At 45.7% G+C, this 22,085-nt stretch overlaps 1 protein-coding gene across 4 annotated transcripts in view; it reads left to right on the forward strand.

The window, feature by feature from the left end:
• Positions 1 to 22,085, forward strand: part of hdac4 (histone deacetylase 4) — a 243,538-nt gene that overhangs the window by 159,529 nt on the left and 61,924 nt on the right. For 3 of the 4 annotated variants that reach the window (XM_014164296.3, XM_014164295.3, XM_014164300.3), the window contains 10 exons: positions 419 to 569; positions 3,242 to 3,362; positions 7,834 to 7,952; positions 14,242 to 14,373; positions 14,556 to 14,653; positions 15,217 to 15,333; positions 16,203 to 16,398; positions 16,695 to 16,891; positions 20,099 to 20,311; positions 21,789 to 21,981. In XM_014164296.3, the coding sequence (XP_014019771.2) occupies positions 419 to 569; positions 3,242 to 3,362; positions 7,834 to 7,952; positions 14,242 to 14,373; positions 14,556 to 14,653; positions 15,217 to 15,333; positions 16,203 to 16,398; positions 16,695 to 16,891; positions 20,099 to 20,311; positions 21,789 to 21,981 (1,537 nt within the window). The remainder of the gene's footprint in view (positions 1 to 418; positions 570 to 3,241; positions 3,363 to 7,833; positions 7,953 to 14,241; positions 14,374 to 14,555; positions 14,654 to 15,216; positions 15,334 to 16,202; positions 16,399 to 16,694; positions 16,892 to 20,098; positions 20,312 to 21,788; positions 21,982 to 22,085) is intronic. The other variant, XM_045704424.2, reaches the window with a different exon arrangement.

Raw genomic sequence — 22,085 nt, forward strand, 5'->3', positions numbered from 1 at the left:
TCCCTTTTAGTCTCCCTGTCCCTCCTCCTCTCCCCCCACGTCCCTCCATCCCTCTCCCTCTACTCCATCAGCAGGCGGTTGTACCGCCCTTGTAGTAACGTTGTGTTGCAGGACCTCCTGGCCCTGAAACATCAGCAGGTGGTTGTACTGCCCTTGTAGTAACGTTGTTGTAACGTTGTTGCGGCAACAGCAGGACCTCCTGGCCCTGAAGCATCAGCAGGTGGTTGTACCGCTCTTGTAGTATCGTTGTGTTGCAGGACCTCCTGGCCCTGAAAAGGTGGTTGTACCACCCTTGTAATAACGTTGTTGTAACGTTGTTGCAGCACCAGCAGGACCTCCTGGCCCTGAAGCATCAGCAGGTGGTTGTTCCGCCCTTGTAGTAAGGTTGTGGTAACGTTATGGTAACGTTGTGTTGCAGCACCAGCAGGACCTCCTGGCCCTGAAGCATCAGCAGGAGCTGCTGGAGCACCAGAGGAAAATGGAGAGACACCGCCAAGAGCAGGAGATGGAGAAGCAGCAGAGGGAGCAGAAACTCCTACTGCTCAAGAACAAGGAGCGTGGCCAGGAGAGTGAGTTGCTCAGAACTACATCATTTATATAATGGGGCTAACATTACGTTGTCATATAGCGGGGCCAATGCTATATTACTACGTTGTGGCTAACTCTATATTATCATATAGTGTGGCCAATTCTGCATTATTTCTTTGTGGTTAACACTAGGGATGTGACAAATGGAGAAAACAATCTTAACGATTATACTGCAATTTTTATAATTTTTTCCTGTTAAAAACAATAAGAGCATTTGTGACTGACCGCCTTGATTCAGTCTTATGTAGAAACATTTGAAATGGTTGGTTTTTTACATTGGATAAAAGCAGAGACACAGAGCTACAAAATGGTACATCATACACTGCATTTGAGGAACAATGGGAAAGTTATTCTGCATTGAAAGGTGATAAACTTGTAATCTCACTTTTGAGAAAATGACCTTTGAATGTTTTGGTACCAACTGGAGAGCTCTTCTTTTTCTACACCCATTCAGCATCGTTCACACCCTCTTAAGCTTTAGCCCCACACATCTCTTTAAGGGTTGATCCGAGCTCACTGAACACACATTTTTTAGTAGTACTTTTGTGATAACTGCACTGTGATAAAGATTTTTCTTTTAAAAGTTTTAACGTTTAAACGTTCACACCCCAAGCTAACATTACATTATCGCATTGTGGCTAAATCACATGCTGTGGTTATCTTGACATTATCATATACCGTGGCCAATGTTACATTATCACATTGTGGCTAAAGAGTATTATCATTGTGGCTAACACTACAGTATCATGGCTGATGCTACACCATCATAGTATTAGTGGGACATTGTTAGCATTAGCATCAGTCGATGGTGCAGTATGAGTGATGAGAGCAGGAGTTGGGTAAATAGCAGTAAATCCTCCTAAAGCTGCCCAGCAAATGTTTTTTTTTTTTTTTTTTTAACTTATGTTTTACCCAACCTCTTGTATAACAGTACAGCACACTCTCCAAAGATGTCATTAAAGCTCCTAACACTAGTTCTCCTAACACTAGCTCGGACATTTTGCCAGCGTTGGAACCGCCCTCACCTTGGCTCCCCATAACAGTTTCAGATGTAAATGTCACAACTTTTGGGTCAGGGCAGCCTGACCCAACACCTCACTGCCTCACTATCAGAACCAAAGCAGCCATTTTGGGGCAAACTCAGCCATATTGGCACCAAGTGTTTCTTGACAACAACATTGCAATTTGTATGTGCTTTGATGCCAAGATGGCGTCCGTGAAACGCCACATCTCAAACTGTGTTTTCCTGTAATCTGTATATGTACGGCGCTAGGCTTGCATCTAGAGTAACGCTGGATGGTAAACAGCGGGCGCTTTGTTAAGTGCTGCAGTAAATTGCCTCCAAGGCAGTCTCATAAAAGCCTATTTGCCTCATTGGCAAGGCGTACAAATTGAGATGTCAGCACTTAGGACCCGCAATGTGATTTAAAATGCGTCTATATTAGCAGTCATCATATTCTCCTATGTACCCCCCCCCCCGCACTGCTTCACCGCTTGACATGTTAGTCACTTGTTGCCAGCTCCGTCTTCTTTCACTAATTGTGTGTTTCTCTTTGACACTTTTACAGAAGTATTGTGTGCACACACACGCACAGAAACACTTCCCTTGCTCTCTCTTTTTACTCTCGGTCTTTTTCTCTCACTCTCTTACCTTTCTTTCCATTTCTCTCTCTCCGTCTCTCTCTCCCTCTGTGGAGGCTCCCCTCAGGGACGTGTTGGCGAGGTGGTAATTAAAGAGAGCGCTGTGAAAGAACGCACCTTGTGATGCCTTGTTTGAAGAAGAAAAAAAGACAAAATATTTTTGCCAATTTAACTGCCACGGTCTCGGTGGAATTCCCACAAAAGCGTGCGTTTTCCCTTCTAGGGAAACTCTGTGTAACTCTATGCTCCCACAGACGTCAATTCTGTTCAGTCACTCCTTCAGGCTACAAAGATCAGCTGGGAAGATCACATCCGTTCTAGTATCTCACTCAGAATGATCCTGTTGTCGTCTCGATTCTGTTTTCTCGTTAGATTTAGTTCCCTATTCATTACTTCGCCACCATGGCCTATTTATTGCCTTAACTCCCTTATCTTACCTCATTTGCACTCACTGTATATAGATTTTTGTTTTCTTTTTTTCTACTGTATTATTGACTGTATGTTTTGTTTATTCCATGTGTAACTCTGTGTTGTTGTATGTGTCGAACTGCTATGCTTTATCTTGGCCAGGTCGCAGTTGCAAATGAGAACTTGTTCTCAACTAGCCTACCTGGTTAAATAAATTGAATTGAAATGACATAGAAAGGTAGTACTTCATCTAAATATCATGGGGTCATGCCAAGATGATATTGGTGGTTGCATATGATGCCATACATAATGTGATATCATAAAGATGATGTGAAGATCTATCTTCAAGTTTAATTCAAAGCCAGGAGGAACTAGCCTCATACTACCACACTGATCTCACGAGTTTAGAGAAATGATTGCGCTACACTGATATCCTTGTACTGTAGCTATCAGGCTGGTTCTACTAGGCTAAGGAGGAACCATATCTGTAGAAGGAAACAGAATGACACGTGTTCCTCCAGGCTGTTTTGAAGGTGGTATTTGTAGTCCACGTCCTGTAAATGTTGTAGTCCCTAACCCTCGGCTTCTCGATCATCTCTCCCAGGCGCGGTGGCCAGCACGGAGGTCAAGATGCGGCTGCAGGAGTTTGTCCTGAACAAGAAGAAAGCCCTGGCTCAGCGCAGCCTCAACCACTGCATGAACACTGACCCACGCTACTGGTATGGGTGAGTGTCATACCCACACCCCACATCCTTACCCAACCATAGGATAAGCCTTACTTGATTATGGTGGCACCTTGCTGATGCCAAATGATGGCATGCCGTAGATCTTTGTTCTTCATGGACGCTGCACAGCCTTATAACCCAAAAGTCACCCTTATCCTCTGTCTACCCCCTATGTGTTTCTGTAGACCTTAACGGATATGATAAGTACAGTTGTACATGTTTTATGCATGCCAGCAAAGCCACAACACTAAACAATAGATTCATTGTACTATAATGGTGACAAACGGTGCCCACAAACGTAGGGCCTACATAAAGCTGTCCCAACAGCGGAGTCACAACAGAAGTCCCAACACCTTACCACTGCTACACCTGGCTATCAGCGGAGCTTTGTCTGGCAGTGAAACAGTTCATTCAGCCACATTTACTGCCTTTTAAAAAAACATAGCTGATCTGTCTGACTTGCTTAAACAAATGTGGTTTCTACTGACAATTGAGATGTACAAACTATGGCATAAGGGGACGACGAGCGGATAAGAGGCAATCCGTAATTTTGATTAAGACGTTAATGAGCGTGATAGGACGGACTTAGTCAATATAACTATTTGTTCAACACTTTTGAAATGTACAGCGACAGAGTTCAGAACATGGGCCATTCTTACAGTGTTCTCCCTTTACACCAAGTCAGAACCGTAGGATAAATAAAGGGGGCATATAAGCAGACAATGAAAGCTCTTACAATATTCGATGATGACATTTCTCTAAAACAGGTTATAGGCTACATGTGCACCACAAAGTCAGAACAGTAGGCTAAATTATGAGAGGAAAATGGACCAAATTAGTAGCACATGGGCTACTAACAGCTTACTACACAACATACACTTAATATTACTTTCTTAGCTACAGTATACATATCTCCCTGGCATATTACATCATTTATGCAGCAGCATACAATGCATTTTTTGATTCACATTGTTGTGCTGTTCTCACTTGAACAGGAAGGTGGCGCGGCGGTCCTTCGTGGGCAAAACTTTTCATCAAAATCTGTCATTCTCTGGATTTATGGTACTTTCAAGACAACTGGGACCTCTGAAAAAAACTACTTATTCTCCCAGTCAGAGCTTGTTTTCTTCTGAGTTCCCAGTTGTCTTGAACTCACTGAAGTCTGAGAGTTCCCAGTTCTGAGCTTCCAGTTGTTTTGAACGAGGAAGAAGTCATGATGGATTGACAGCATGGCCAATGTTGAATGTTTATCCTTTTAAGCCCACTCCGCTAAATAGCAGGCTAGTGATTGCTTTGCAATGCTTACAGTTAGCCACTGATTCCTTCCAAACCACTCATTGTTGAATTTGCAATTTCCAACTTGTTGTGTAATTTTTATGTCCAATAGCCGGTGAGCACCGATACGTTTTATGTATAATTTCTCTTCATTATTTCTGTTCATATGACAAGGTTTGAAAAGGATTTGCTAGAAGATTGTCGACTTGATTCATGAGGATGACTGATAGCTTGCTACCTAAGATTTTGAAAGTATGAGTCCAATCAAAGCTACGGCAGATACAAAGTGATTTGACGTCATTTTATCAGTGACCAATGACCTTGAGCCTTCTTGGATGAGCACTTCTAATGTAACTCTATGGCAGCACCCAAGTGGGTTGAATTTTCGATTTCTTCCCATAGATTTTGCGAGCCAATCACAGCCCAACTAGAGAACATTACCAACCCCTGCGCTCCGTATTTTCCACTGGCTGCCCCACCACTACAGAAAGCACTGTGCTAGGCTGAAACACCTGCAAAAGAGACCATGTTTGTATGCGGCTTTATTAACTCAATGATTATTTTGATTTTTTTACATTGCTTGCAAACTGATATGTGACACATATTAATGCCAAAATAACATGCAAAACAGGCACACACAAAAAAATCTAAAATGAAATAAAAGTTAGCTAAACAGTTGGGGCTCTGCCCCACCTGCCCTGAATGACGAGTCGCCACTGGATAAGTATAAGCAATATGGTAATAGCTCCATCTTGCCTAGGAAACTATAGAATTTCGCCATATTGCTTGCAACTTAAGCAATCCTCTCAGATCTACACAAGTGTACAAGGGGTAAGAGCTAAGGGTCTATTTAGGATTGGGTTCTACTGTCTGTGCCACTGACCGAATTTACTATTCAGGACCGAATTCTGACTTGAAATGTGTGCGTGACTGGGTGCCTTCACCCGAGTTGAATATTTTGTGCTTTTCTCATTAGACTTTTAGAATCTTTAAAGTCTTCTGTATTTTTCTTTTTAACCCATCTACTTGTTTGAATTGAAGTACATTGTTGAAGGAATGAGGTTCTGTACAAAGTAGTGGGCCCCTGTTTGTAGTTTGTGATTGACAGTTTCCTGTCTTTAAGTAGTTGGTGCATTTGAAGAGAGGGAAGAGAAGAGAGGATGCCACCTCTCTCGCTCTGTAAATATTTGAACACTACGTTTTTCTCAGGCAAAAGATAAGGTGGTGAATGGGAAACGACAGGAAAGGACTCATTTCCTTTCTCTCTCACTCTCCTTATCTCTCTTGCTCTCTTGTTCTGTCTCCTTCACGCTTTGCCTCCCTCTGCAGTATGTCTATCCTGGATTTTGCACCCTATCCTTCTCTCCCTCCATCCTCTCTTTCTCTCCCTGGTCCCTCACTCTCTCTCTCTCTACCTCTCCTCTCTCTCCCCCATTTTTTGTCTTGCTGCCCTCCCCCCTCTTTCTTCATCCATCGGCCATACCTCTCCATCCAAACTCTCTCACCCCTCCCTCCTCTCTCCCCTCCTCTCTCTCTGCTCTCTCACCTGTCCTCACACAGACGCCTAACCCATCTCCCGGCACCTCGGCTGTCGCTCTCTGATAAGGGGGAATGAGAGGGGGCAAAGAAAGGGCTTTCAGAGGCAACACCTGATGAATATTAACACACCGGCACCACACTTTCTCTCTCTCTCTCTCTGTTTCTCTCTCTCTCACTCCCCCTCTTTGTTCCACCTCCCTCCCTCTTTCTCTCTCTTGCTCTTGCTCTTTCTCTCTCTCAACCTTTCGTCCATGCACTGCTGCACCTTTCCATGAGGCGAGATCTGTGGATTGGGAGATGGAAAAATTACTCTCTCTTTCTCTCTCTTTCTTTCTTTCTTTCTTTCTTTCTTTCTTTCTTTCTTTCTTTCTTTCTTTCTTTCTTTCTTTCTTTCTCTTCTTTCTTTCCTTAACTCTGAGAGTGTGAGGGGTTGGGGGATGTTCACAGACTTGTCTCTAACGCATTTGATGTTGTGTGTGTGTTTGTGCTGGTTTGCGGTAGGCTTCTGTTTTTCCATAGGTTGATGAGTGTGTTTTTGTGAAAAATTGTTCTCTGTTAGCCACGGCCTAAGTTTTGACACTTGTCGTCATGGTTAAGTCCTTGAGAGCAAAGCGTGGAGAGAAGTTTATTTCCCCATTGGTGTCTTTCTTGTCAAAGTTATGTGTAAGGGAGGCTGTGTCTAGTCCAATCAATGGTCAGCGCCATCCAGTGCCGACATCTGCTCTTCCGGTTAACAACTTTGAAGCCTCGCCCATTTTATTGATGAATGACACGTTCTCTATTGATTTAGCTAAGATATGAATTTCACTCGACGGTTTTACAGGAATTTTACATTATTTTGTTTACTCTTTACTTGTTTGTTACCCACCTACTGTAAAAATCAGCATTCACATAAATAGTAGCCACATAAAATGGAAAATGGACACAGAGACAGACAGGTACACACACTTTTTTAATGGTAGCCTAGGATAGATGGATACTCAGCAGACAGACAGACAGATACCTGATGCCCGTTTCTCCCTCACACTACTGAAGCCACATCAACTGTCACGGACCATTGTTACCCAGTCAGAGAGACTGGCACAGACAGACGGGCAACATCAGCAGATCGTACACACACTAGCAGGTCCATGCAGCAGTAGTAGCTTTTATGGCTCCGTCAGATCTGTTTCCGCTTATTGCCCTGTCAGTGCAGGTTTGTTTACAAACACAGGGTGCCGCACCACTTCAGGCTTGGCACGTGCATTGTGGGTAATCTGAGATGGCATGCAAAGTGCCGGGCCATAAATAAAAAGGTCTGCAGGTTACGTCTGGTGGGAAGGGAACTGAGAATCCTGTGTTTGTGGTAACGCTCATCCGTGTATGTGTGTGTGACTTTTCAATAATGGGCCCATTGTGCCTTGATGCTTCTCGAAGAGCAGATTTTACGATGACAAGAAATAATTGAACAGCTGAATTTCGATTTTTCAACATCTTATTGCATGTTGATGATTATCCGTCATACTGTGTACAATTGTTAAATGTATTTATCTACAATGGGGAATTATCTTACTTCCAATTACCAGACGTCCTCCGCCTCAGAAGTCAGGTCGACCTTTGCTCCCTTTGAAGGAGCCAAATGAAATACTGTAAATGTGTATTTGTCTCCCCTCTGTAGGAAGACCCAGCATAGCTCCCTGGATCAGAGCTCCCCTCCCCAGACAGGGATGTCCCCTTACAGCCACGCCATCCTGGGGATGTACGACCCCAAAGACGACTTTCCTCTCCGCAAGACAGGTAGGACTCCGTCACCTGACCCCTGATCGCTTTTCACGTCGGAGTGAACTATCACTGTTTTTTGTTGCTTTCACTTGGCTGTGTTTCAATATATATAAAAAAAAAAGCTCTTCCCTTTCTAACTTCCTCTTTCCACACTGTAACTCATCTAAAAGTGTGTTCGCTAAAGTGATAGTCGCTAGTTAAAAGCGATATGGTGACGGATCAGCAAGAGGAAATGGGTCCAAAATATTGAGACATAAAAAAAATGTACAGTAGACGTAGCCAACTGTGTTACCTTGTGCCAGTTGCCATGGGTGACACAAGTGTTTACACCAGTGACGCACTGCAGGCCAATTTCCCCCTAGTTCCCTGCGGTCTTTGCTTCTGGATCATTAGCAGTGTCTTGTGTAGAGCATTGTAGTGTTGGGGCAGATAATATATGACACTGGGGTAGATTATCAATCCAGGTTACTACTACGTTTCACCTATGATCTTTGACATTCAAGAGCTCTTTCGTGACCTTATAAGGAGAGTATTTCAGCATTTCTGCTGTGTTTCTTTTCTTATTTCCGTTCTATATTTATAAAGGTTCCCGTTGTTAAGGGGATATATTTTTTATTGAAGAAAGACATGGTTCAAGAGTGCAGTAGGGTTTTCTAAATTCTCACCAACATGAGAACTCTGTTGATGTGAGAATCACAAGAAAACGAAAAGGTTGTCTATGGAACACACAGAGTCTGATACCACAGCAGCACTGGTTGGAGATTTCCTGTTTCAAAGCCTTTGAGAAACTCTTGGTTGTGTAAAACTCGGCGCAGAGTCCCCTGCCTGTGATGTGGGGTCTAGGCGGTGTGTCACGGTTGTCGTAGGAAGAAGCGGACCAAAGTGCAGCGTGTGTGTCGTTCCACATTTTATTTACTCTGTGAAACTATGCAAATACATAAATAAACTTAATTTAAAAAAACAACAAACCGTGACGCAGATGTGAAACAGACACTACTCAAAACTAATCTCCCACAAACCCAGGTGGGACAAACACCAACTTAAATATGACCTCCAATTAGAGACAACGATGACCAGCTGCCTGGCCAGCTGCCTGGAGATCATCTCAAACAAAGCCCAACATAGAAATACAAAAACTAGAACAACCCAACATATAAATACAAAACTAGAACATAATAACATAGAAAAACTAAACTAGAAAACCCCCCTGTCACACCCTGACCTACTCTACCATAGAAAATAACAGCTTACCATGGTCAGGACGTGACACTGGGATTATTCACTCGGCGTCTGCTCTCGTTTGGCCGTGTCTGTCCCTGCTCGCCTAGCTGGAGATCAACCTCTGTGTGCTCTGGGCCGCTGACAGCCCTGCCGCCCGTGGGGATGTGGACAGGAATGCATTATCCTGCAGTGTAATCATTACTGCAACTAAAACCAGTTTTTCTATTGGACAAACTCAGGTAGGTTGCACCCCGTTTGCTTCCGTTTTAAGAAACGTTTTGCAACAGAACCGGGTGGTAAATAAGCACCCCTGGCGACGAGCGGGAACGTCGTGACAGAAACGGGAGAGGGCCAAGGACTGGACATTTTTAAGATTAGCTACTGTGTGCCTTGTGCTGTTCACTCAGGGAGAACTGCTGTACATCCACATTTGAAGTGCTTTATTTGAATCCACAGATCATTTGTGATTCGCACGTAGCAGCTCAGCTCAGGTACCAGGCTTGTAATATATGTTAGGTAAAGGTGTACATTACAATCATATGCATACTCCACATATTTCACCCCCCCCCACTCTTTTCCTAATGAAAGTCCATCTCCTCATATCACCGAGTGTAGTCGGGTTGTACTTTACACCCCCTTGCCCGTACAGCCCCATCCAGCACTCTCCAACACTGTCTTCTCCAAACCGCCACCCCAGTCCACACCAACACCTCTCGCGTTTACTCTTTATCATCTCTTTTCTAGCCAACCATTGAAATCTTATTGCCCTCTGCATGTTATTAAAAAAAATTTTTTTATCTTCGTTCAGCTGTTATTAAACCACTCAATACGGCGGCGTGTGTCATTTCCCCTTTTGCGACGCTACTTCTCTCCGCTCTGCCGGCGGAGGCTGCAAATGTTTTATGCCGTCTTATCGCGTTTCCGAGGAGGCTTCATCTGTCTTTAATGTCAGAGGGAAAATGTCACCTTGCTCATCCGTGTCTCCTCTCCCTCGTATCAGCCTCATATCTCTAATATGGAGATTTACAGTTGGAACGTGGGGAATCTAAAATCCCCCAACTGTATTTTAAATGTCTTCGCTGGTAGTGTAGGAGGCAATTGATAAGCGATGCCCATGCTAAATAACTAGCTTCTGAGATATACTTTTTTGTTACAGTAGATATATTCGACAACAAGATATTGGTCATAAAATATTAATATTGGGTGAACTTGTATTCGGATCAAATATCACAAAGATAGCGGCCATTTCAGCATATTGAGATGCTAGTTACCTTGGAACCAGTTAAGGATATGTGAAACTCTTTCAGTTTTTTAGAGTTGGTTGAATCAGATCTTCGGTAATGCATCAATCTCTTAGTATTTTCAACTGACCCTCAGCGAACAGATTCAAGATTCAAAATCTGGTCTCGTGTTCTTTTGTTCACCGCTGATTTGAAGATATCACGGACAGGAATAGAACCTAACGAGGAATAGACAAAGCACCAAAGAAGTCTCTTTCTTTTATGTAGACCCACTCAGAATTCAGGAAATTAGCGTAGAATGAGCATCTCCATGTTCATCTTCATGATAATGATGCTCATTCAGGCATCAAACCGTACGATAATCACAGCCCATTCACAATGTGATGAGGAGCCTCTTCAGTTTCCTGGAGTAGCTCTGTTTGACTCACTGGATCGTGCCTGTCTTACTCAATCGTGTCTGTGGTAATATAGCAACTGGACCATCTCTGTCCCTGGAGCTATGTTATTTTCACCATGTTTGTGGAGAAACTGAAGTGAAAAATGGCTTGTTTCCTTGATGTTTCAATGTGAACTTTCAATGTACACTGAAGAAATGAGAAACCATGACTAAAGCCTAGCTGTGGAGTTTGATTTCATAGACAGTGATATTGTTTGTTGTGATTTTTGCTGCCTCTGAGGTAACGTCAAAACTTCATTCACATAGATAGACATTCCGGAGCGAGAGAGACTGCTAGAGTCAGCAGTGGGCCCCTGCAGTGAGTCGTTTGGCGTGGCAGCACTAACACCCTTCAAAGTCACCGCGTCCCGGGGTGAACCCCCACAGGCTCCTCCAGCCTGCAGAGCAGACAGGCCATAAGCCCCTGGTTCTGCCTGCATCAACACTTTACCCCCACCATCTCTCCTCTGAGCGTGAGAGAACCGAGAAAACCCTGGCACGGCCGCAAACCTCCATCCATCTACCCACCCATCCCGTCTCAGCCCTTTCTCCACTCCTGGCTGCCAGCCACGTCCTTTGGCCTAGGCCCGCTTGGTCTGCTTGAGCCACAGTCCACCACACCGCAAATAAAGCTCAGCGCCGAAGGCGCAATGGCAAATTTGACGTCTCTCATATTTTATGTCTCTCTTTCCTTGGAACTTTAGTGAGTGTTTTATTTATTCAGCGGTGTTGCAGTGTTTTACAGGGGGGACATGCGTTTTATGTGGTGGCTGTTCGAGACAGATTTTTACTGAAGCGTGACAGGAGAGATGTGAACGCTAATGCAGCGTTTGCATCTAATCTGTTATTCGAACGAGTGTGTCGACGCTTCTGTAGCTCAACCCACCTTCATCTGTCTCACTTATAAAGCTACTAGTCCGTCACGCAACCTGACTATACGACTGTCGTCATCGTCAAGCATGAGAATCGTCCTCCAATTATCTCCCCTTTTTTTTATCCAAGGTTCTAATCTACGTTCTCTAATACCCGGATACCAATATAATAATACACTGTATACTATTTAGTAGACCCTTTTAATCCAAAGCGACTTACAGTACAGTCATTCTTTACGTATGAGTGGTCCCGGGAATTGAACCCACTATCCTGTTATTGCAAGCCCTACAGAGCCCCCCCCCCCCCCCCCCCCCCCACCTCCTGCACATTCTCACAAAATCCTATGCTGCAGTATCTGCCGGCAAAACCACAAATAAACACATCACCCATCTATGGCTAGTTTACGTCAAGACAGCTGTTGTGGATACAAGTAGTCTGCACCACCTTACTGTCAACTACTTCAGACTATTGTTCGCTTGGTCAGCCATATTGGAAGGGTCAGGCTAATTTGTGCTAGATTGCATTATAATTCTTCAGAGTAATTGTCTCTTTGAATGTGTTCCCATACACTCCAGCTGCTAATGCACAACATTCATGACCGGGTCTCCCCTGATCCTGTTAACGAAGCCTTTTGGACAAGTGCCCTCCACTTACAAGAAGCGCCGCTCTTTTTTTGATAATCAAGTTTTATAAGTTCAACCGCAAGTTCAGCCCCTCAAATTGAAAGTGCACTTTCATATAAATTATACATTCCACGCACTCAAAGCCCTCGCTCGTCCCAAATGGGCCAGAGGTGTTCTGTGTCTGCACCGAGTGCATTAAAACAGGTCAACTGGTCAACACCGATACCTGTTTTTCACATTCAAGAATACATGGAGCTGAAGGGAAGGGATGGGAAAACCAACAACAAATATCCTCTGACTGAAAACCCAGACTCCCATGCGCCTTGGCCAAGATGATGCAGACATGGCCCTGAGTCCTACGCTAATGAGCGTAGCTTGCCTTCTGTAGCCAGACCCATTTCACACGAGGTTACCAGCCAAGCCAAAGGGTTAACTGGTGGTGAACGTTTGGTCCGGATTAACTGAAGGGAAGGGGAGTGAGAGGAAGGCTATCCGCCTCTCTGCACAGAAAGCGAGAATGAACAAAAACGACTGTTTGCAAACCCGGAAAAAAAGGGCACTAAAAAACACACACTCGTTTAATAGAGAGCGTTTGACAACAAGAGCTATTCATTAGCTTGGCATTTAGACAGGCTTGATTAAGAATGGGGTCTGCAAGAGCTGCCAAGACTGGAAAACTCTTTGCCTCTAGTGCTGCTCGTCCTTGTCACATTTTTGGAGCTCATCTCATCAAGTCGTTTCTCATCTGCTCCGTCAGTCTTTCCAGAAGTAGCCCCTTTAAGGAGTAGCTTGTTAGCACTAAATGCCTTGAACTGGCTAACCTTTATGAGGTACCAGGTGAGCGCCGTGTGCGGGGCTTCATTTGCAGTGATCATTTCATTCTGGGCTCCACAGCACAGTGTGGTGTTTGGCGCCATCGATCTAATACTAACCGTGTCTAAATTGTGAACACTCTCCAGTAAAGGCTCTCTTCTCCAAGCATTTCGGAGAAGTGTGACCTCACCTCAGGTCTCTACTGAGCGAGGCTTAGCAGAAGTCGCACCGCGGGAGGCAGTGTGCTGGGGTCTGGAGTTTTTTTTCTTGTTTACAGACAGTTTCACACAGCAGGATAGGAGAGCGAGAGCAGAGTGACATGCTTGTTTTGCAGCAGAAAGAGAGAGAACTCTCGTCATTAGAAGCCCAAAAGCCCTCTGAGGCTTTGACGGCCAGGGAAGACAGAGCATAGAGAATCTCCTCAGAAAGATAACAGCTTCTGAATGTTATCGAATCAAATTTTATTTGTCACATGCGCCGAATACTACAGGTGTAGACCTTACTGTGAAAGGCTTACTTACAAGCCCTTAACCAACAATGCAGTTCAAGAAATAGAGTTAAGAAAATATTTACTAAATAAACTGAAGTAAAACATTTAAAGTAACGCAATAAAATAACAATAACGAGGTTATATACAGGGTGTACCGAGTCAGTGTGCGGGGGTACAGGTTAGTCGAGGTAATATGTACATGCAGGTAGGGGTAAAGTGACTATGCATAGATAATAAACAGCGAGTAGCAGCAGTGTAAAAACAAAAGGGGGTGGGAGGGGTATGGGTCAATGTAAATAGTCTGGGTGGCCATTTGAGTGTTTTAGAATCCAGGCCCCTTCATCCTCGTTCTCTTCATCTGTGTCATGATCAACCTATATAATGCTGCTTGTCCTCCTGTGGCTCTCAACCCAATTCATTTTCCTCTCAAGTATGCCCTCAATGGCGATGCCAGTAAAAAGGCTTTACTAAGATCTGCATATTCTTCTTTTTAGATTTCTGTCATCTTTGTTGGGTATGTTATGCTCTCAAGTTGTTTTTTAATGGACCCCCTCTTCCTCTCTCTCCCTCTTGCTCTTCCTCTCTCGCTCTTCCTCTCTCGCTCTAGCCTCTGAGCCCAACTTGAAGCTCCGGTCCAGGCTTAAACAGAAGGTGACAGAGCGCAGAAGTAGCCCACTGCTACGTAGGAAGGATGGTCCAATAATCACTACTGCCAAGAAGCGCTCTCTGGACATGGCTGGTAAGCTTCCTGTGCACAACTCAGCCCAAACGGAACACGATCAAACTCGCACAGCCCTTGCATCTGTAACTTTAGTGCTTTTCTGTGGGTTGAAATCGATAGGTTTCCAACCTGGTACCTTGATCAGTATGCGTGTTGTGTGGGAGCCACATGTCTTGTGGTTTGTGTCTTTGTTGTTGCAGAATCGGCCTGCAACAGCGCACCTGGCTCGGGCCCCAGTTCGCCCAACAACAGCTCCAGTAACATCACCAATGAGAACGGCATCGCTAGTCCAGTAGAGGTAAGCAGCCACTAGAACTTGAACCTGCATCAAGCTGTTCGGTTGCTGTGACCATGGACTTCTGATACACTCTTCTCTTTTCAATCTGCTTTGATGTTGACTCCCAGTCACATTACTTAGGACTGTTTGCTTCATATGGCCCAGACCCAAATAAAGTGTCACTCGTTAGTTGTTGGCTCACACTATAAGGCCTGTGTGTGTGCGCGTGCGTGCGCATGTGCTTACATGCTTGTTTGATCCGGTGCTTGTGTTTGTTTGTGTGTGTATGTACGGGTGCTTGTGTTTGTTTGTGTGTGTACGTACGGGTGCTTGTGTTTGTTTGCGTGTCTGTGCATGTGGCGGTGGAAATGCAGGTGGCTGTGCGTAGAGTATGTGTATCCCTGTATCCTTGTCAGTGTTTGAGGCGCTGAGTGTGTGTCTCTGTAACCAACGTGTGCTCCTGACTGCCCGTGTAGACAGGAGGCCACGGGGGCTGTTTATTTTTCCAGAGGGGTCTATTTATCTGGCCAGTGTTTGTGTTTCAGCGTGTGTGTTTCTCTGACTGTGTGCTCCTCTGTTTCCAGGCCTCCCTGGCCCACAGGCTGGCCGGCCGAGAGGGCCCCTTGAGCCAGCTGTCTCTGTACACATCGCCCTCACTGCCTAACATCACCCTGGGCCTGCCAGCCACCGGCCCGTCCAGCGTGAGTTCATACTTCCGCTTTCTCTCGCTCTTTGTGTTCTTTCTTTCTTTCTGTCTCTTTGTCTTGTTGATTCATTCCTTTGTTTTGTTTTCTGTATGTTGTTCGTTGGGTTTTCTTTCGTTAGTTAGTATTTTCCTTTTTTTCCCCGTACTTTTTTCTCCCTCTTCTGCACTCTACTGTATCTCTACCCTGACATCTCACGTTCTCCCCTTTTCTCTCGCCCACATTCTTCCTTTCCCTACTACACTCTCTCTCTCTCTCTCTCCACCGGCTTCCCCTCTCACCCCGTTGTACTCTTTTCTCTCCCTAGCTCTCGCTCTCTTCTCGCTCGCTCGCTCTGTTCTTCCTTTCTCCTCTCCTCCACTTTGAGGGCTTGCTTGCGCACACAGCCCTTTCACAGTGGAAGACTCCACATAGCGGGGGCCCTGTCTAGACCTAGTCCATCTGCCGTATGTGGCTTTTCAGCCCCACTTCCATTTCAGAAAGGCCCCATTGAGAGACAATGACCAGCAGTAGGTCAGTGACGCACGTTCTACCCCCTCAGATGGCCCATTCAACCTTTTTATTTTTTTTGTAAGGAATGTCCCCCCCTTCCTCTCTCTCTTTCTCTCTCTCTCTCTCTCTCTCTCTCTCTCTCTCTCTCTCTCTCTCTCTCTCTCTCTCTCTCTCTCTCTCTCTCTCTCTCTCTCTCTCTCTCTCTCATGTTTCCAACTCTTCCAAGTGAAGTCAGGCAGAGTTATTAGTTCACTGATATGCAGTATTTTGCCCCGTAATATATTAGAGGGAAATACACTACAGTTAGATGATTCCTTGGTCTGCATTTAGGGGCAACTTCCACCCGGCACCTGCATATTTTTTCCTCCTTTCAGATGACGTCAGGCCAGCAGGATGGTGACAGGCTATCGATGCATGAGAGGCTGCCGCAGGGCATCTCCATAACCACTCCCTTCATCCCGGGGGCCCACCTGCCCTCCTACCTGACTGATGGGGGCTCGGCACACAACCCCCTCCTCCAGCACATGGTCCTCCTGGAGCAGTCCCAGAACCCACTAGGTCTGTCCTGCTGTAAGCATATCCACTCTGTCTCAGGCACTATCCAAAACACATCATCCCAAAAAAAAACTGGTTTTGAAAGACCATCTTCCGCGGTGGTTTCACTGGCGGCTGGTGAAAGGAAGACGGCTCCTAGTCATTTCTTCAGTGTAATGAATGTGTTTGATGCCATTCTTCTCGTTCTATTCCAGCCATAACAACCAGCCCGTCCAATCAGCCTGTCCTTCCACACCAGCCTCCACTTGGTAGGTCCCCAATGTTACTTGTGGATCACCCTCTTAATGTTGTCGGTGTTTCCTGTGTTTCAGGCCTGGGCGGGCTGCCCTTGCAGTCGCCCTCCATCCACAAGCTGCGTGGGCAGCACCGTCCCCTGGGGAGGACCCAGTCGGCCCCTCTGCCCCAGAACGCCCAGGCCCTGCAGCAGCTGGTGGTCCAGCAGCAGCACCAGCAGTTCCTGGAGAAACACAAGCAGCAGTTCCAGCAGCAGCAACTGCACATCAACAAGGTGTGTGTGGTGTATGTGTGTGTGTGGGAGGGGTTGGGGGCGTGCGTGATTGTGTACATGTGTGAGCGTGTGTCTGCTATGTCATTAAGCAACAGCCCCACCACCAGCAGCAGCAGCAACACAACAGCTGTACATCGGCTAAGTGTTTGCCAGAGTCTGCCTGCCCTGCGTGCATGTTCCTGTGCTCGCTTCTTCCGTCGCCATAGCAACTGCCTCGTATGGAGGAAGCCGCTTCCTTATATGGTCACACAGGAAGGAGCTCGGTGTGTGTTTGCGTGTGTGTGGTGATTAGGGAGGATAGAGAATCATAAGGCCGGAGCAGGGTGGGGGCGTAGAGAGATAATTATTGCTCTTTTTTTCTCCCTACTGAATTTCTCCTGTGTCGTGACATTCCCTGAGGATTATACGCTATTATCCTCTGAATCTCTGTTGTTTTCCCCTACTTATGTCCCTCACTGACACATGGCCACATTGACATCACTGTGTTTAATGGACTATAACAATGGATATTACCACATTACAAATTAATCTCAGAACTAGCGAGTAATCCAATTGGATTGTCAGTGGTCAGCGATTAAGAATATGAAGAATAGGGCCTATAAATGTTTTTATTTTAAAGGGATAGTTCAACCAAATGACAAATTTACCTCAGATATTTACCTCAGATATTTACCTCAGAACTAGCAAGTGATCCATGTGGATTCTCAGTGGTCAGCAATTAAGAATATGGGGAATATGGCTTTGTTTACTTCCCAACCTTTTAGCATTAGCATTGTTGCTTGAAAAGCAATGGGAGTGGTAGAATCCAGGTTAGCATGCGGCTAAAACAACTCAGTCATCTTTTGGGTTGCTGACTTTCAGGATCCATTGATTGTTTGCTGGTGATCCATAAGAGCTCACTTGTCACTTTACTACTTGAATCAGCTGTCTCCATGATATCAATAATTCCATATTGGTAATGTTGTCATCTACTGTCAAAAAGTTTCATATTTCAAGAGACTTTTTGCTTCATGTTTTGGATGAAAGGTACAGCAAAGCTGAAAAGCTTTAAAAAATGTATATTTGGATATTAAGTGTCGAGGAGTTGTTTAACTACCAGTATTTAAGCATTAAAGGATCTACAGTAGGCTCCCACTTTCTCTCCAAAACTTTAAAATGTGTTTATTTAGCATCCAACTTCAAAACAACCTCATCCCTTATGTAGCTGGTGTAAATCCCAAAAGAGATTTTCCCCTTTAAAAAATAGAGAGAATTTTGCGAAAAAGAGAGAGGGAGTCAGGGGGAATAAAAGAGCGAGTGAGTCAGGGGGAATAAACGAGAGAGGGGTGGCGGGAGCGAGTGTAAAAAGAGTGGCTTGTGTTTAGAGGGGGATGAGGCAAGAGACTGGTGCTCTGACGTCAATGAGCCGGTTCCCCTGGCGTCATGCCAACAGGGTCCAGTGCGTGCGTCTGCCAGACATGGTTGCTACGACCTGGGACACTGGAAAGGGGGGTGAAGGACGGACGGGGGGGGGGGGGGGGGGTGTAGTAGTTACCCTTGACATCCCCGTGGCGACCGAGCTGGATGGACCCAGCTGGCCTGGCACAGCGACATCCGCCACAGTCTTGAAATTACACTCTCTCTCTCTTTACTTCTCTTTCCTTCTCTCTCTCTGTGTCTGTTTCTCTCTCGCTCTCTTTCTCTATTTCTGTGTCTCATTTTCTTCAGTTTTCTCTTGCCTTCGTCTGGCCCCATTATTTTTCACTTTCTCTGGGCTGCCTGCTCTGACTCCATTTCTGATTTCTCTCTTGTCACTCTCTTCGCCTTCCTCTCTAAACCCTCTACCTTACCCAAAGTCCCTCTTTCATTCCCCCTCTCTCTCCCCTTTGATGTTCTCTCCTGATCCCTCTCTCCCGCACTTGTTTTTTGTACAGAAGTACCCTCTTTGTCCTCCTGTTTATAGAGGATAATCTCCCATTCTCTCTCTCTCTCGCTCTCCCTTCCTCTCCCTGCTGTTATGATGAGACCTCAGCCCTCTCTCCTTTTCTTTTCGTTCTCTCCTTCACACTCTCTCTTTCACTCTCTCTCTCTCTCTCTCTCTCTGCTTTTATGATGAGGCTTCACCTCTATCTCTCGCTCTCTCTTCTCTCTCTCTCTCTCTCTCTCTCTCTCTCTCTCTCTCTCTCTCTCTCTCTCTCTCTCATTCTATCTATTCTGTTTTTCTTTTTCTCATGCCGAGTCTGTGTGAACCCGGAGACCGTGGGTGGACTAACCTTTATAATCTAAACAAACCAGCTTCTGGCAACAAGTAATAAGGGCCAGCCAGTCAGCTTGTCATCTGAGCTTATAGATGGCGGTTTGGACATGAGCAGTGACGTTTGTTTACCGTGCGTTTAAATTTAGACATGTTGCTCGGTGGATTTATGGATTTCTCTGTGCTCCGAAGGAAATGTTTGCGAAGAGAGATTGTAGTTGCGAAACTCTTTTTGAACTTGTATCACCTCACCTGTCTGCACATAGACGATCATACTGGGAGCCAAAACACCTGTCTTACTGTTAACAGTACCATAACAGATGCACTTCATAGAATACACTTGGATCATTGGAGAAGAAAATAAAGGATAGGATTGAATCCTTATGGTTAGATATGGCTCTTCTGCAGCTTTCCTAGATCAGTGGTTCCCCAGTTTTCTTTGTGATGACATGAGGCTTTTGAATGTCTTTGATTGCATTTAAACAGACAGCCCGATTCGGATATTTTATTCACTAATTGGTCTTTTATTCACTATTTGGTCCTCTGAAAAAGAGCTGATGTGAAAAGATCTGATGTGATTGGTCAAAAGACCAGTTAGTGGGAGGAAAAGAAATGATCAGAATTGGGCTGCCTGCGAGTCACTTGATTGACAATAACATGTTTCTAGTGACAACCCAAGAGGGACTGGCTGTGGCGGTCCACTCTTAGGGTCCCGACTCACCTTTTGGGAAGCATTTGACTGACTCTCCATTTCCGTTGAACATTTTTGAAAATCTGGAAAATAGTATACTGCCACCATAGGCATGAAGGAAGTGGGCTTTCTTTGTGGTCACCCTGAAATAGAACATTTCCCAAACTATGTATTGCAACAGTTATCGCTACTTAGGTTTGGTACGGGTATTTGTAACTTATCCACACCCACTGCCAGATTTTTTAACCTTTGACCTCAACCCCCTCCCTCTCCTCCCCCTCAGATGATGGCCAAGCCCAGCGAGCCAGGGCCGGGTCGACAGCACGAGAGCCACCCAGAGGAGACAGAAGAGGAGCTAAGGGAGCACCAAGCCCTGTGTCCCCAGGAAGGAGTCCTCATGCACGGGGTGACGGTCAAGCAGGAGCCCCCGGACCCTCAGGAAGAGGAGATGGACAACCGAGAGAGGACGGTCGACCAGGAGCTGCTCTTCAGACAGGTAGGACAGAGGGAAGAGGAGAGGACACAGACACACACACACACACACACACACACTCAACACACAACATAAAAACAAAAATAAAGTGATTAACACCAGTCGAAGAGAGCTGGAATATTCAAATGGACAGACCGAGAAAGAAGACTTCACACGTGTACTGCATGTGTGATAGTGAACAGAATGTAGGCTATTTTCATTTTTAGTCAGTTCACGAGAAACCGACACCCACACATGACTTACTCTTGCTGTATTGACACACAAACAAACACACACACACACACATGCAAGCACACACAATGACACACACGCTCTACTCCTACTCACAAAGTGAAATAGCGTGCAGGTTTTTATCTGAATGGCTGAGGTCAGCCTCACGCCTCCTCTCTACTGCTGAATCTGAGTTAGTCTCCCGAGGGCCACACACACACCGACACACACATATACACACAAACACACTTAGCCAGAACACCATGTCATCCCTGTCTAACATGCAGCCCTGCAGTCGGTCCAAATCCAATCCACCGTCCTTCCTGTCACCATGACGCCCACACACCCCACATCCCCCGGCAGGAAGTATAGCACTGGGGGCCCCTGGGAAATGAAGTGTTAGAGCAGGAGCGATACCCCAGTCTAATCCTGCTCTGTTAGTTACAGTAGTGGCAATTCACTAAGTGGCAGTACAGTTTTAGAATCTGAATCCCAATAGCACCTTACGACAAAAACCTATAGTATAGTGATCATACTAAATACGTTCATACCAGTATGCCAGTGCCACTAAAGGCTTTCGCAGGAATTGGGCTGATTCTAAGTGAAATGATACTGAATGCATGCATACTTGCATACCATTTGTATCTTAATGTTCCTAAAGCCGCTCACACATCTGAATCACGTCTGTCTAGCTTATGACAATAGATTCATATGCATCAAGCGCCATCTTCTGGCTAGTAAGATATCTTGCAGCAGTTCAACAGATGCACACGAAAGCAGAATTTGGTGTGTGTGTATTAGCTTACGTGTGTGTAACATTCTCTCTGTCTCTCTCTTCTCGCTCTCTCTCTCCCCTCTCTCTTTCCCCTTTCTCTCTCTCTCTCTCCTCCCCTCGCTCTCCCCTCTCTCTCTGTCTCTCTCCCCTCTCTCTCTGTCTCTCTCCCCTCTCTCTCTGTCTCTCTCCCCGCTCTCTCTGTCTCTCTCCCCTCTCTCTCTGTCTCTCCCCTGTCTCTCTCCCCTCTCTCTCTGTCTCTCTCCCCTCTCTCTCTCTGTCTCTCTCCCCTCTCTCTCTGTCTCTCTCCCTCTGTCTCTCTCCCCTCTCTCTCTGTCTCTCCCTCTGTCTCTCTCCCCTCTCTCTCTGTCTCTCTCCCCTCTCTCTCTCCGTCTCTCTCTCCGTCTCTCTCTCTCTCTCTCTCTCTCTCCGTCTCTCTCTCTCTCTCTCTCTCTCTCTCTCTCTCTCTCTCCTCTCTCTCTGTATCTGTGTGAGCAGCAGGCTGTGTTATTGGAGCAGCAGAGGATGATCCAGTTAAGGAACTACCAGGCTTCCATGGAGTCAGCCGGCCTGTCAGTCACTTTCCCAGTGCACCGCCCCCTCTCCAGGGCCCAATCATCTCCCGCCTCGGCCTGCTTCCCCCCCATTGCGGTACAGCAGGAACCGCCCACCAAGCCTCGCTTCACCACTGGTTAGTGTCCAAGCACCCCTTGTCTGTATCACACACACAAATGTACATACGTACAGACACTCACTCACACACGCATGTGTAGACACAGACACACAAACACACGT

Source organism: Salmo salar, chromosome 21 (assembly GCF_965601325.2).
Source record: "Salmo salar chromosome 21, fSalSal1, whole genome shotgun sequence".
Taxonomy (NCBI): Eukaryota; Metazoa; Chordata; class Actinopteri; order Salmoniformes; family Salmonidae; genus Salmo; species Salmo salar.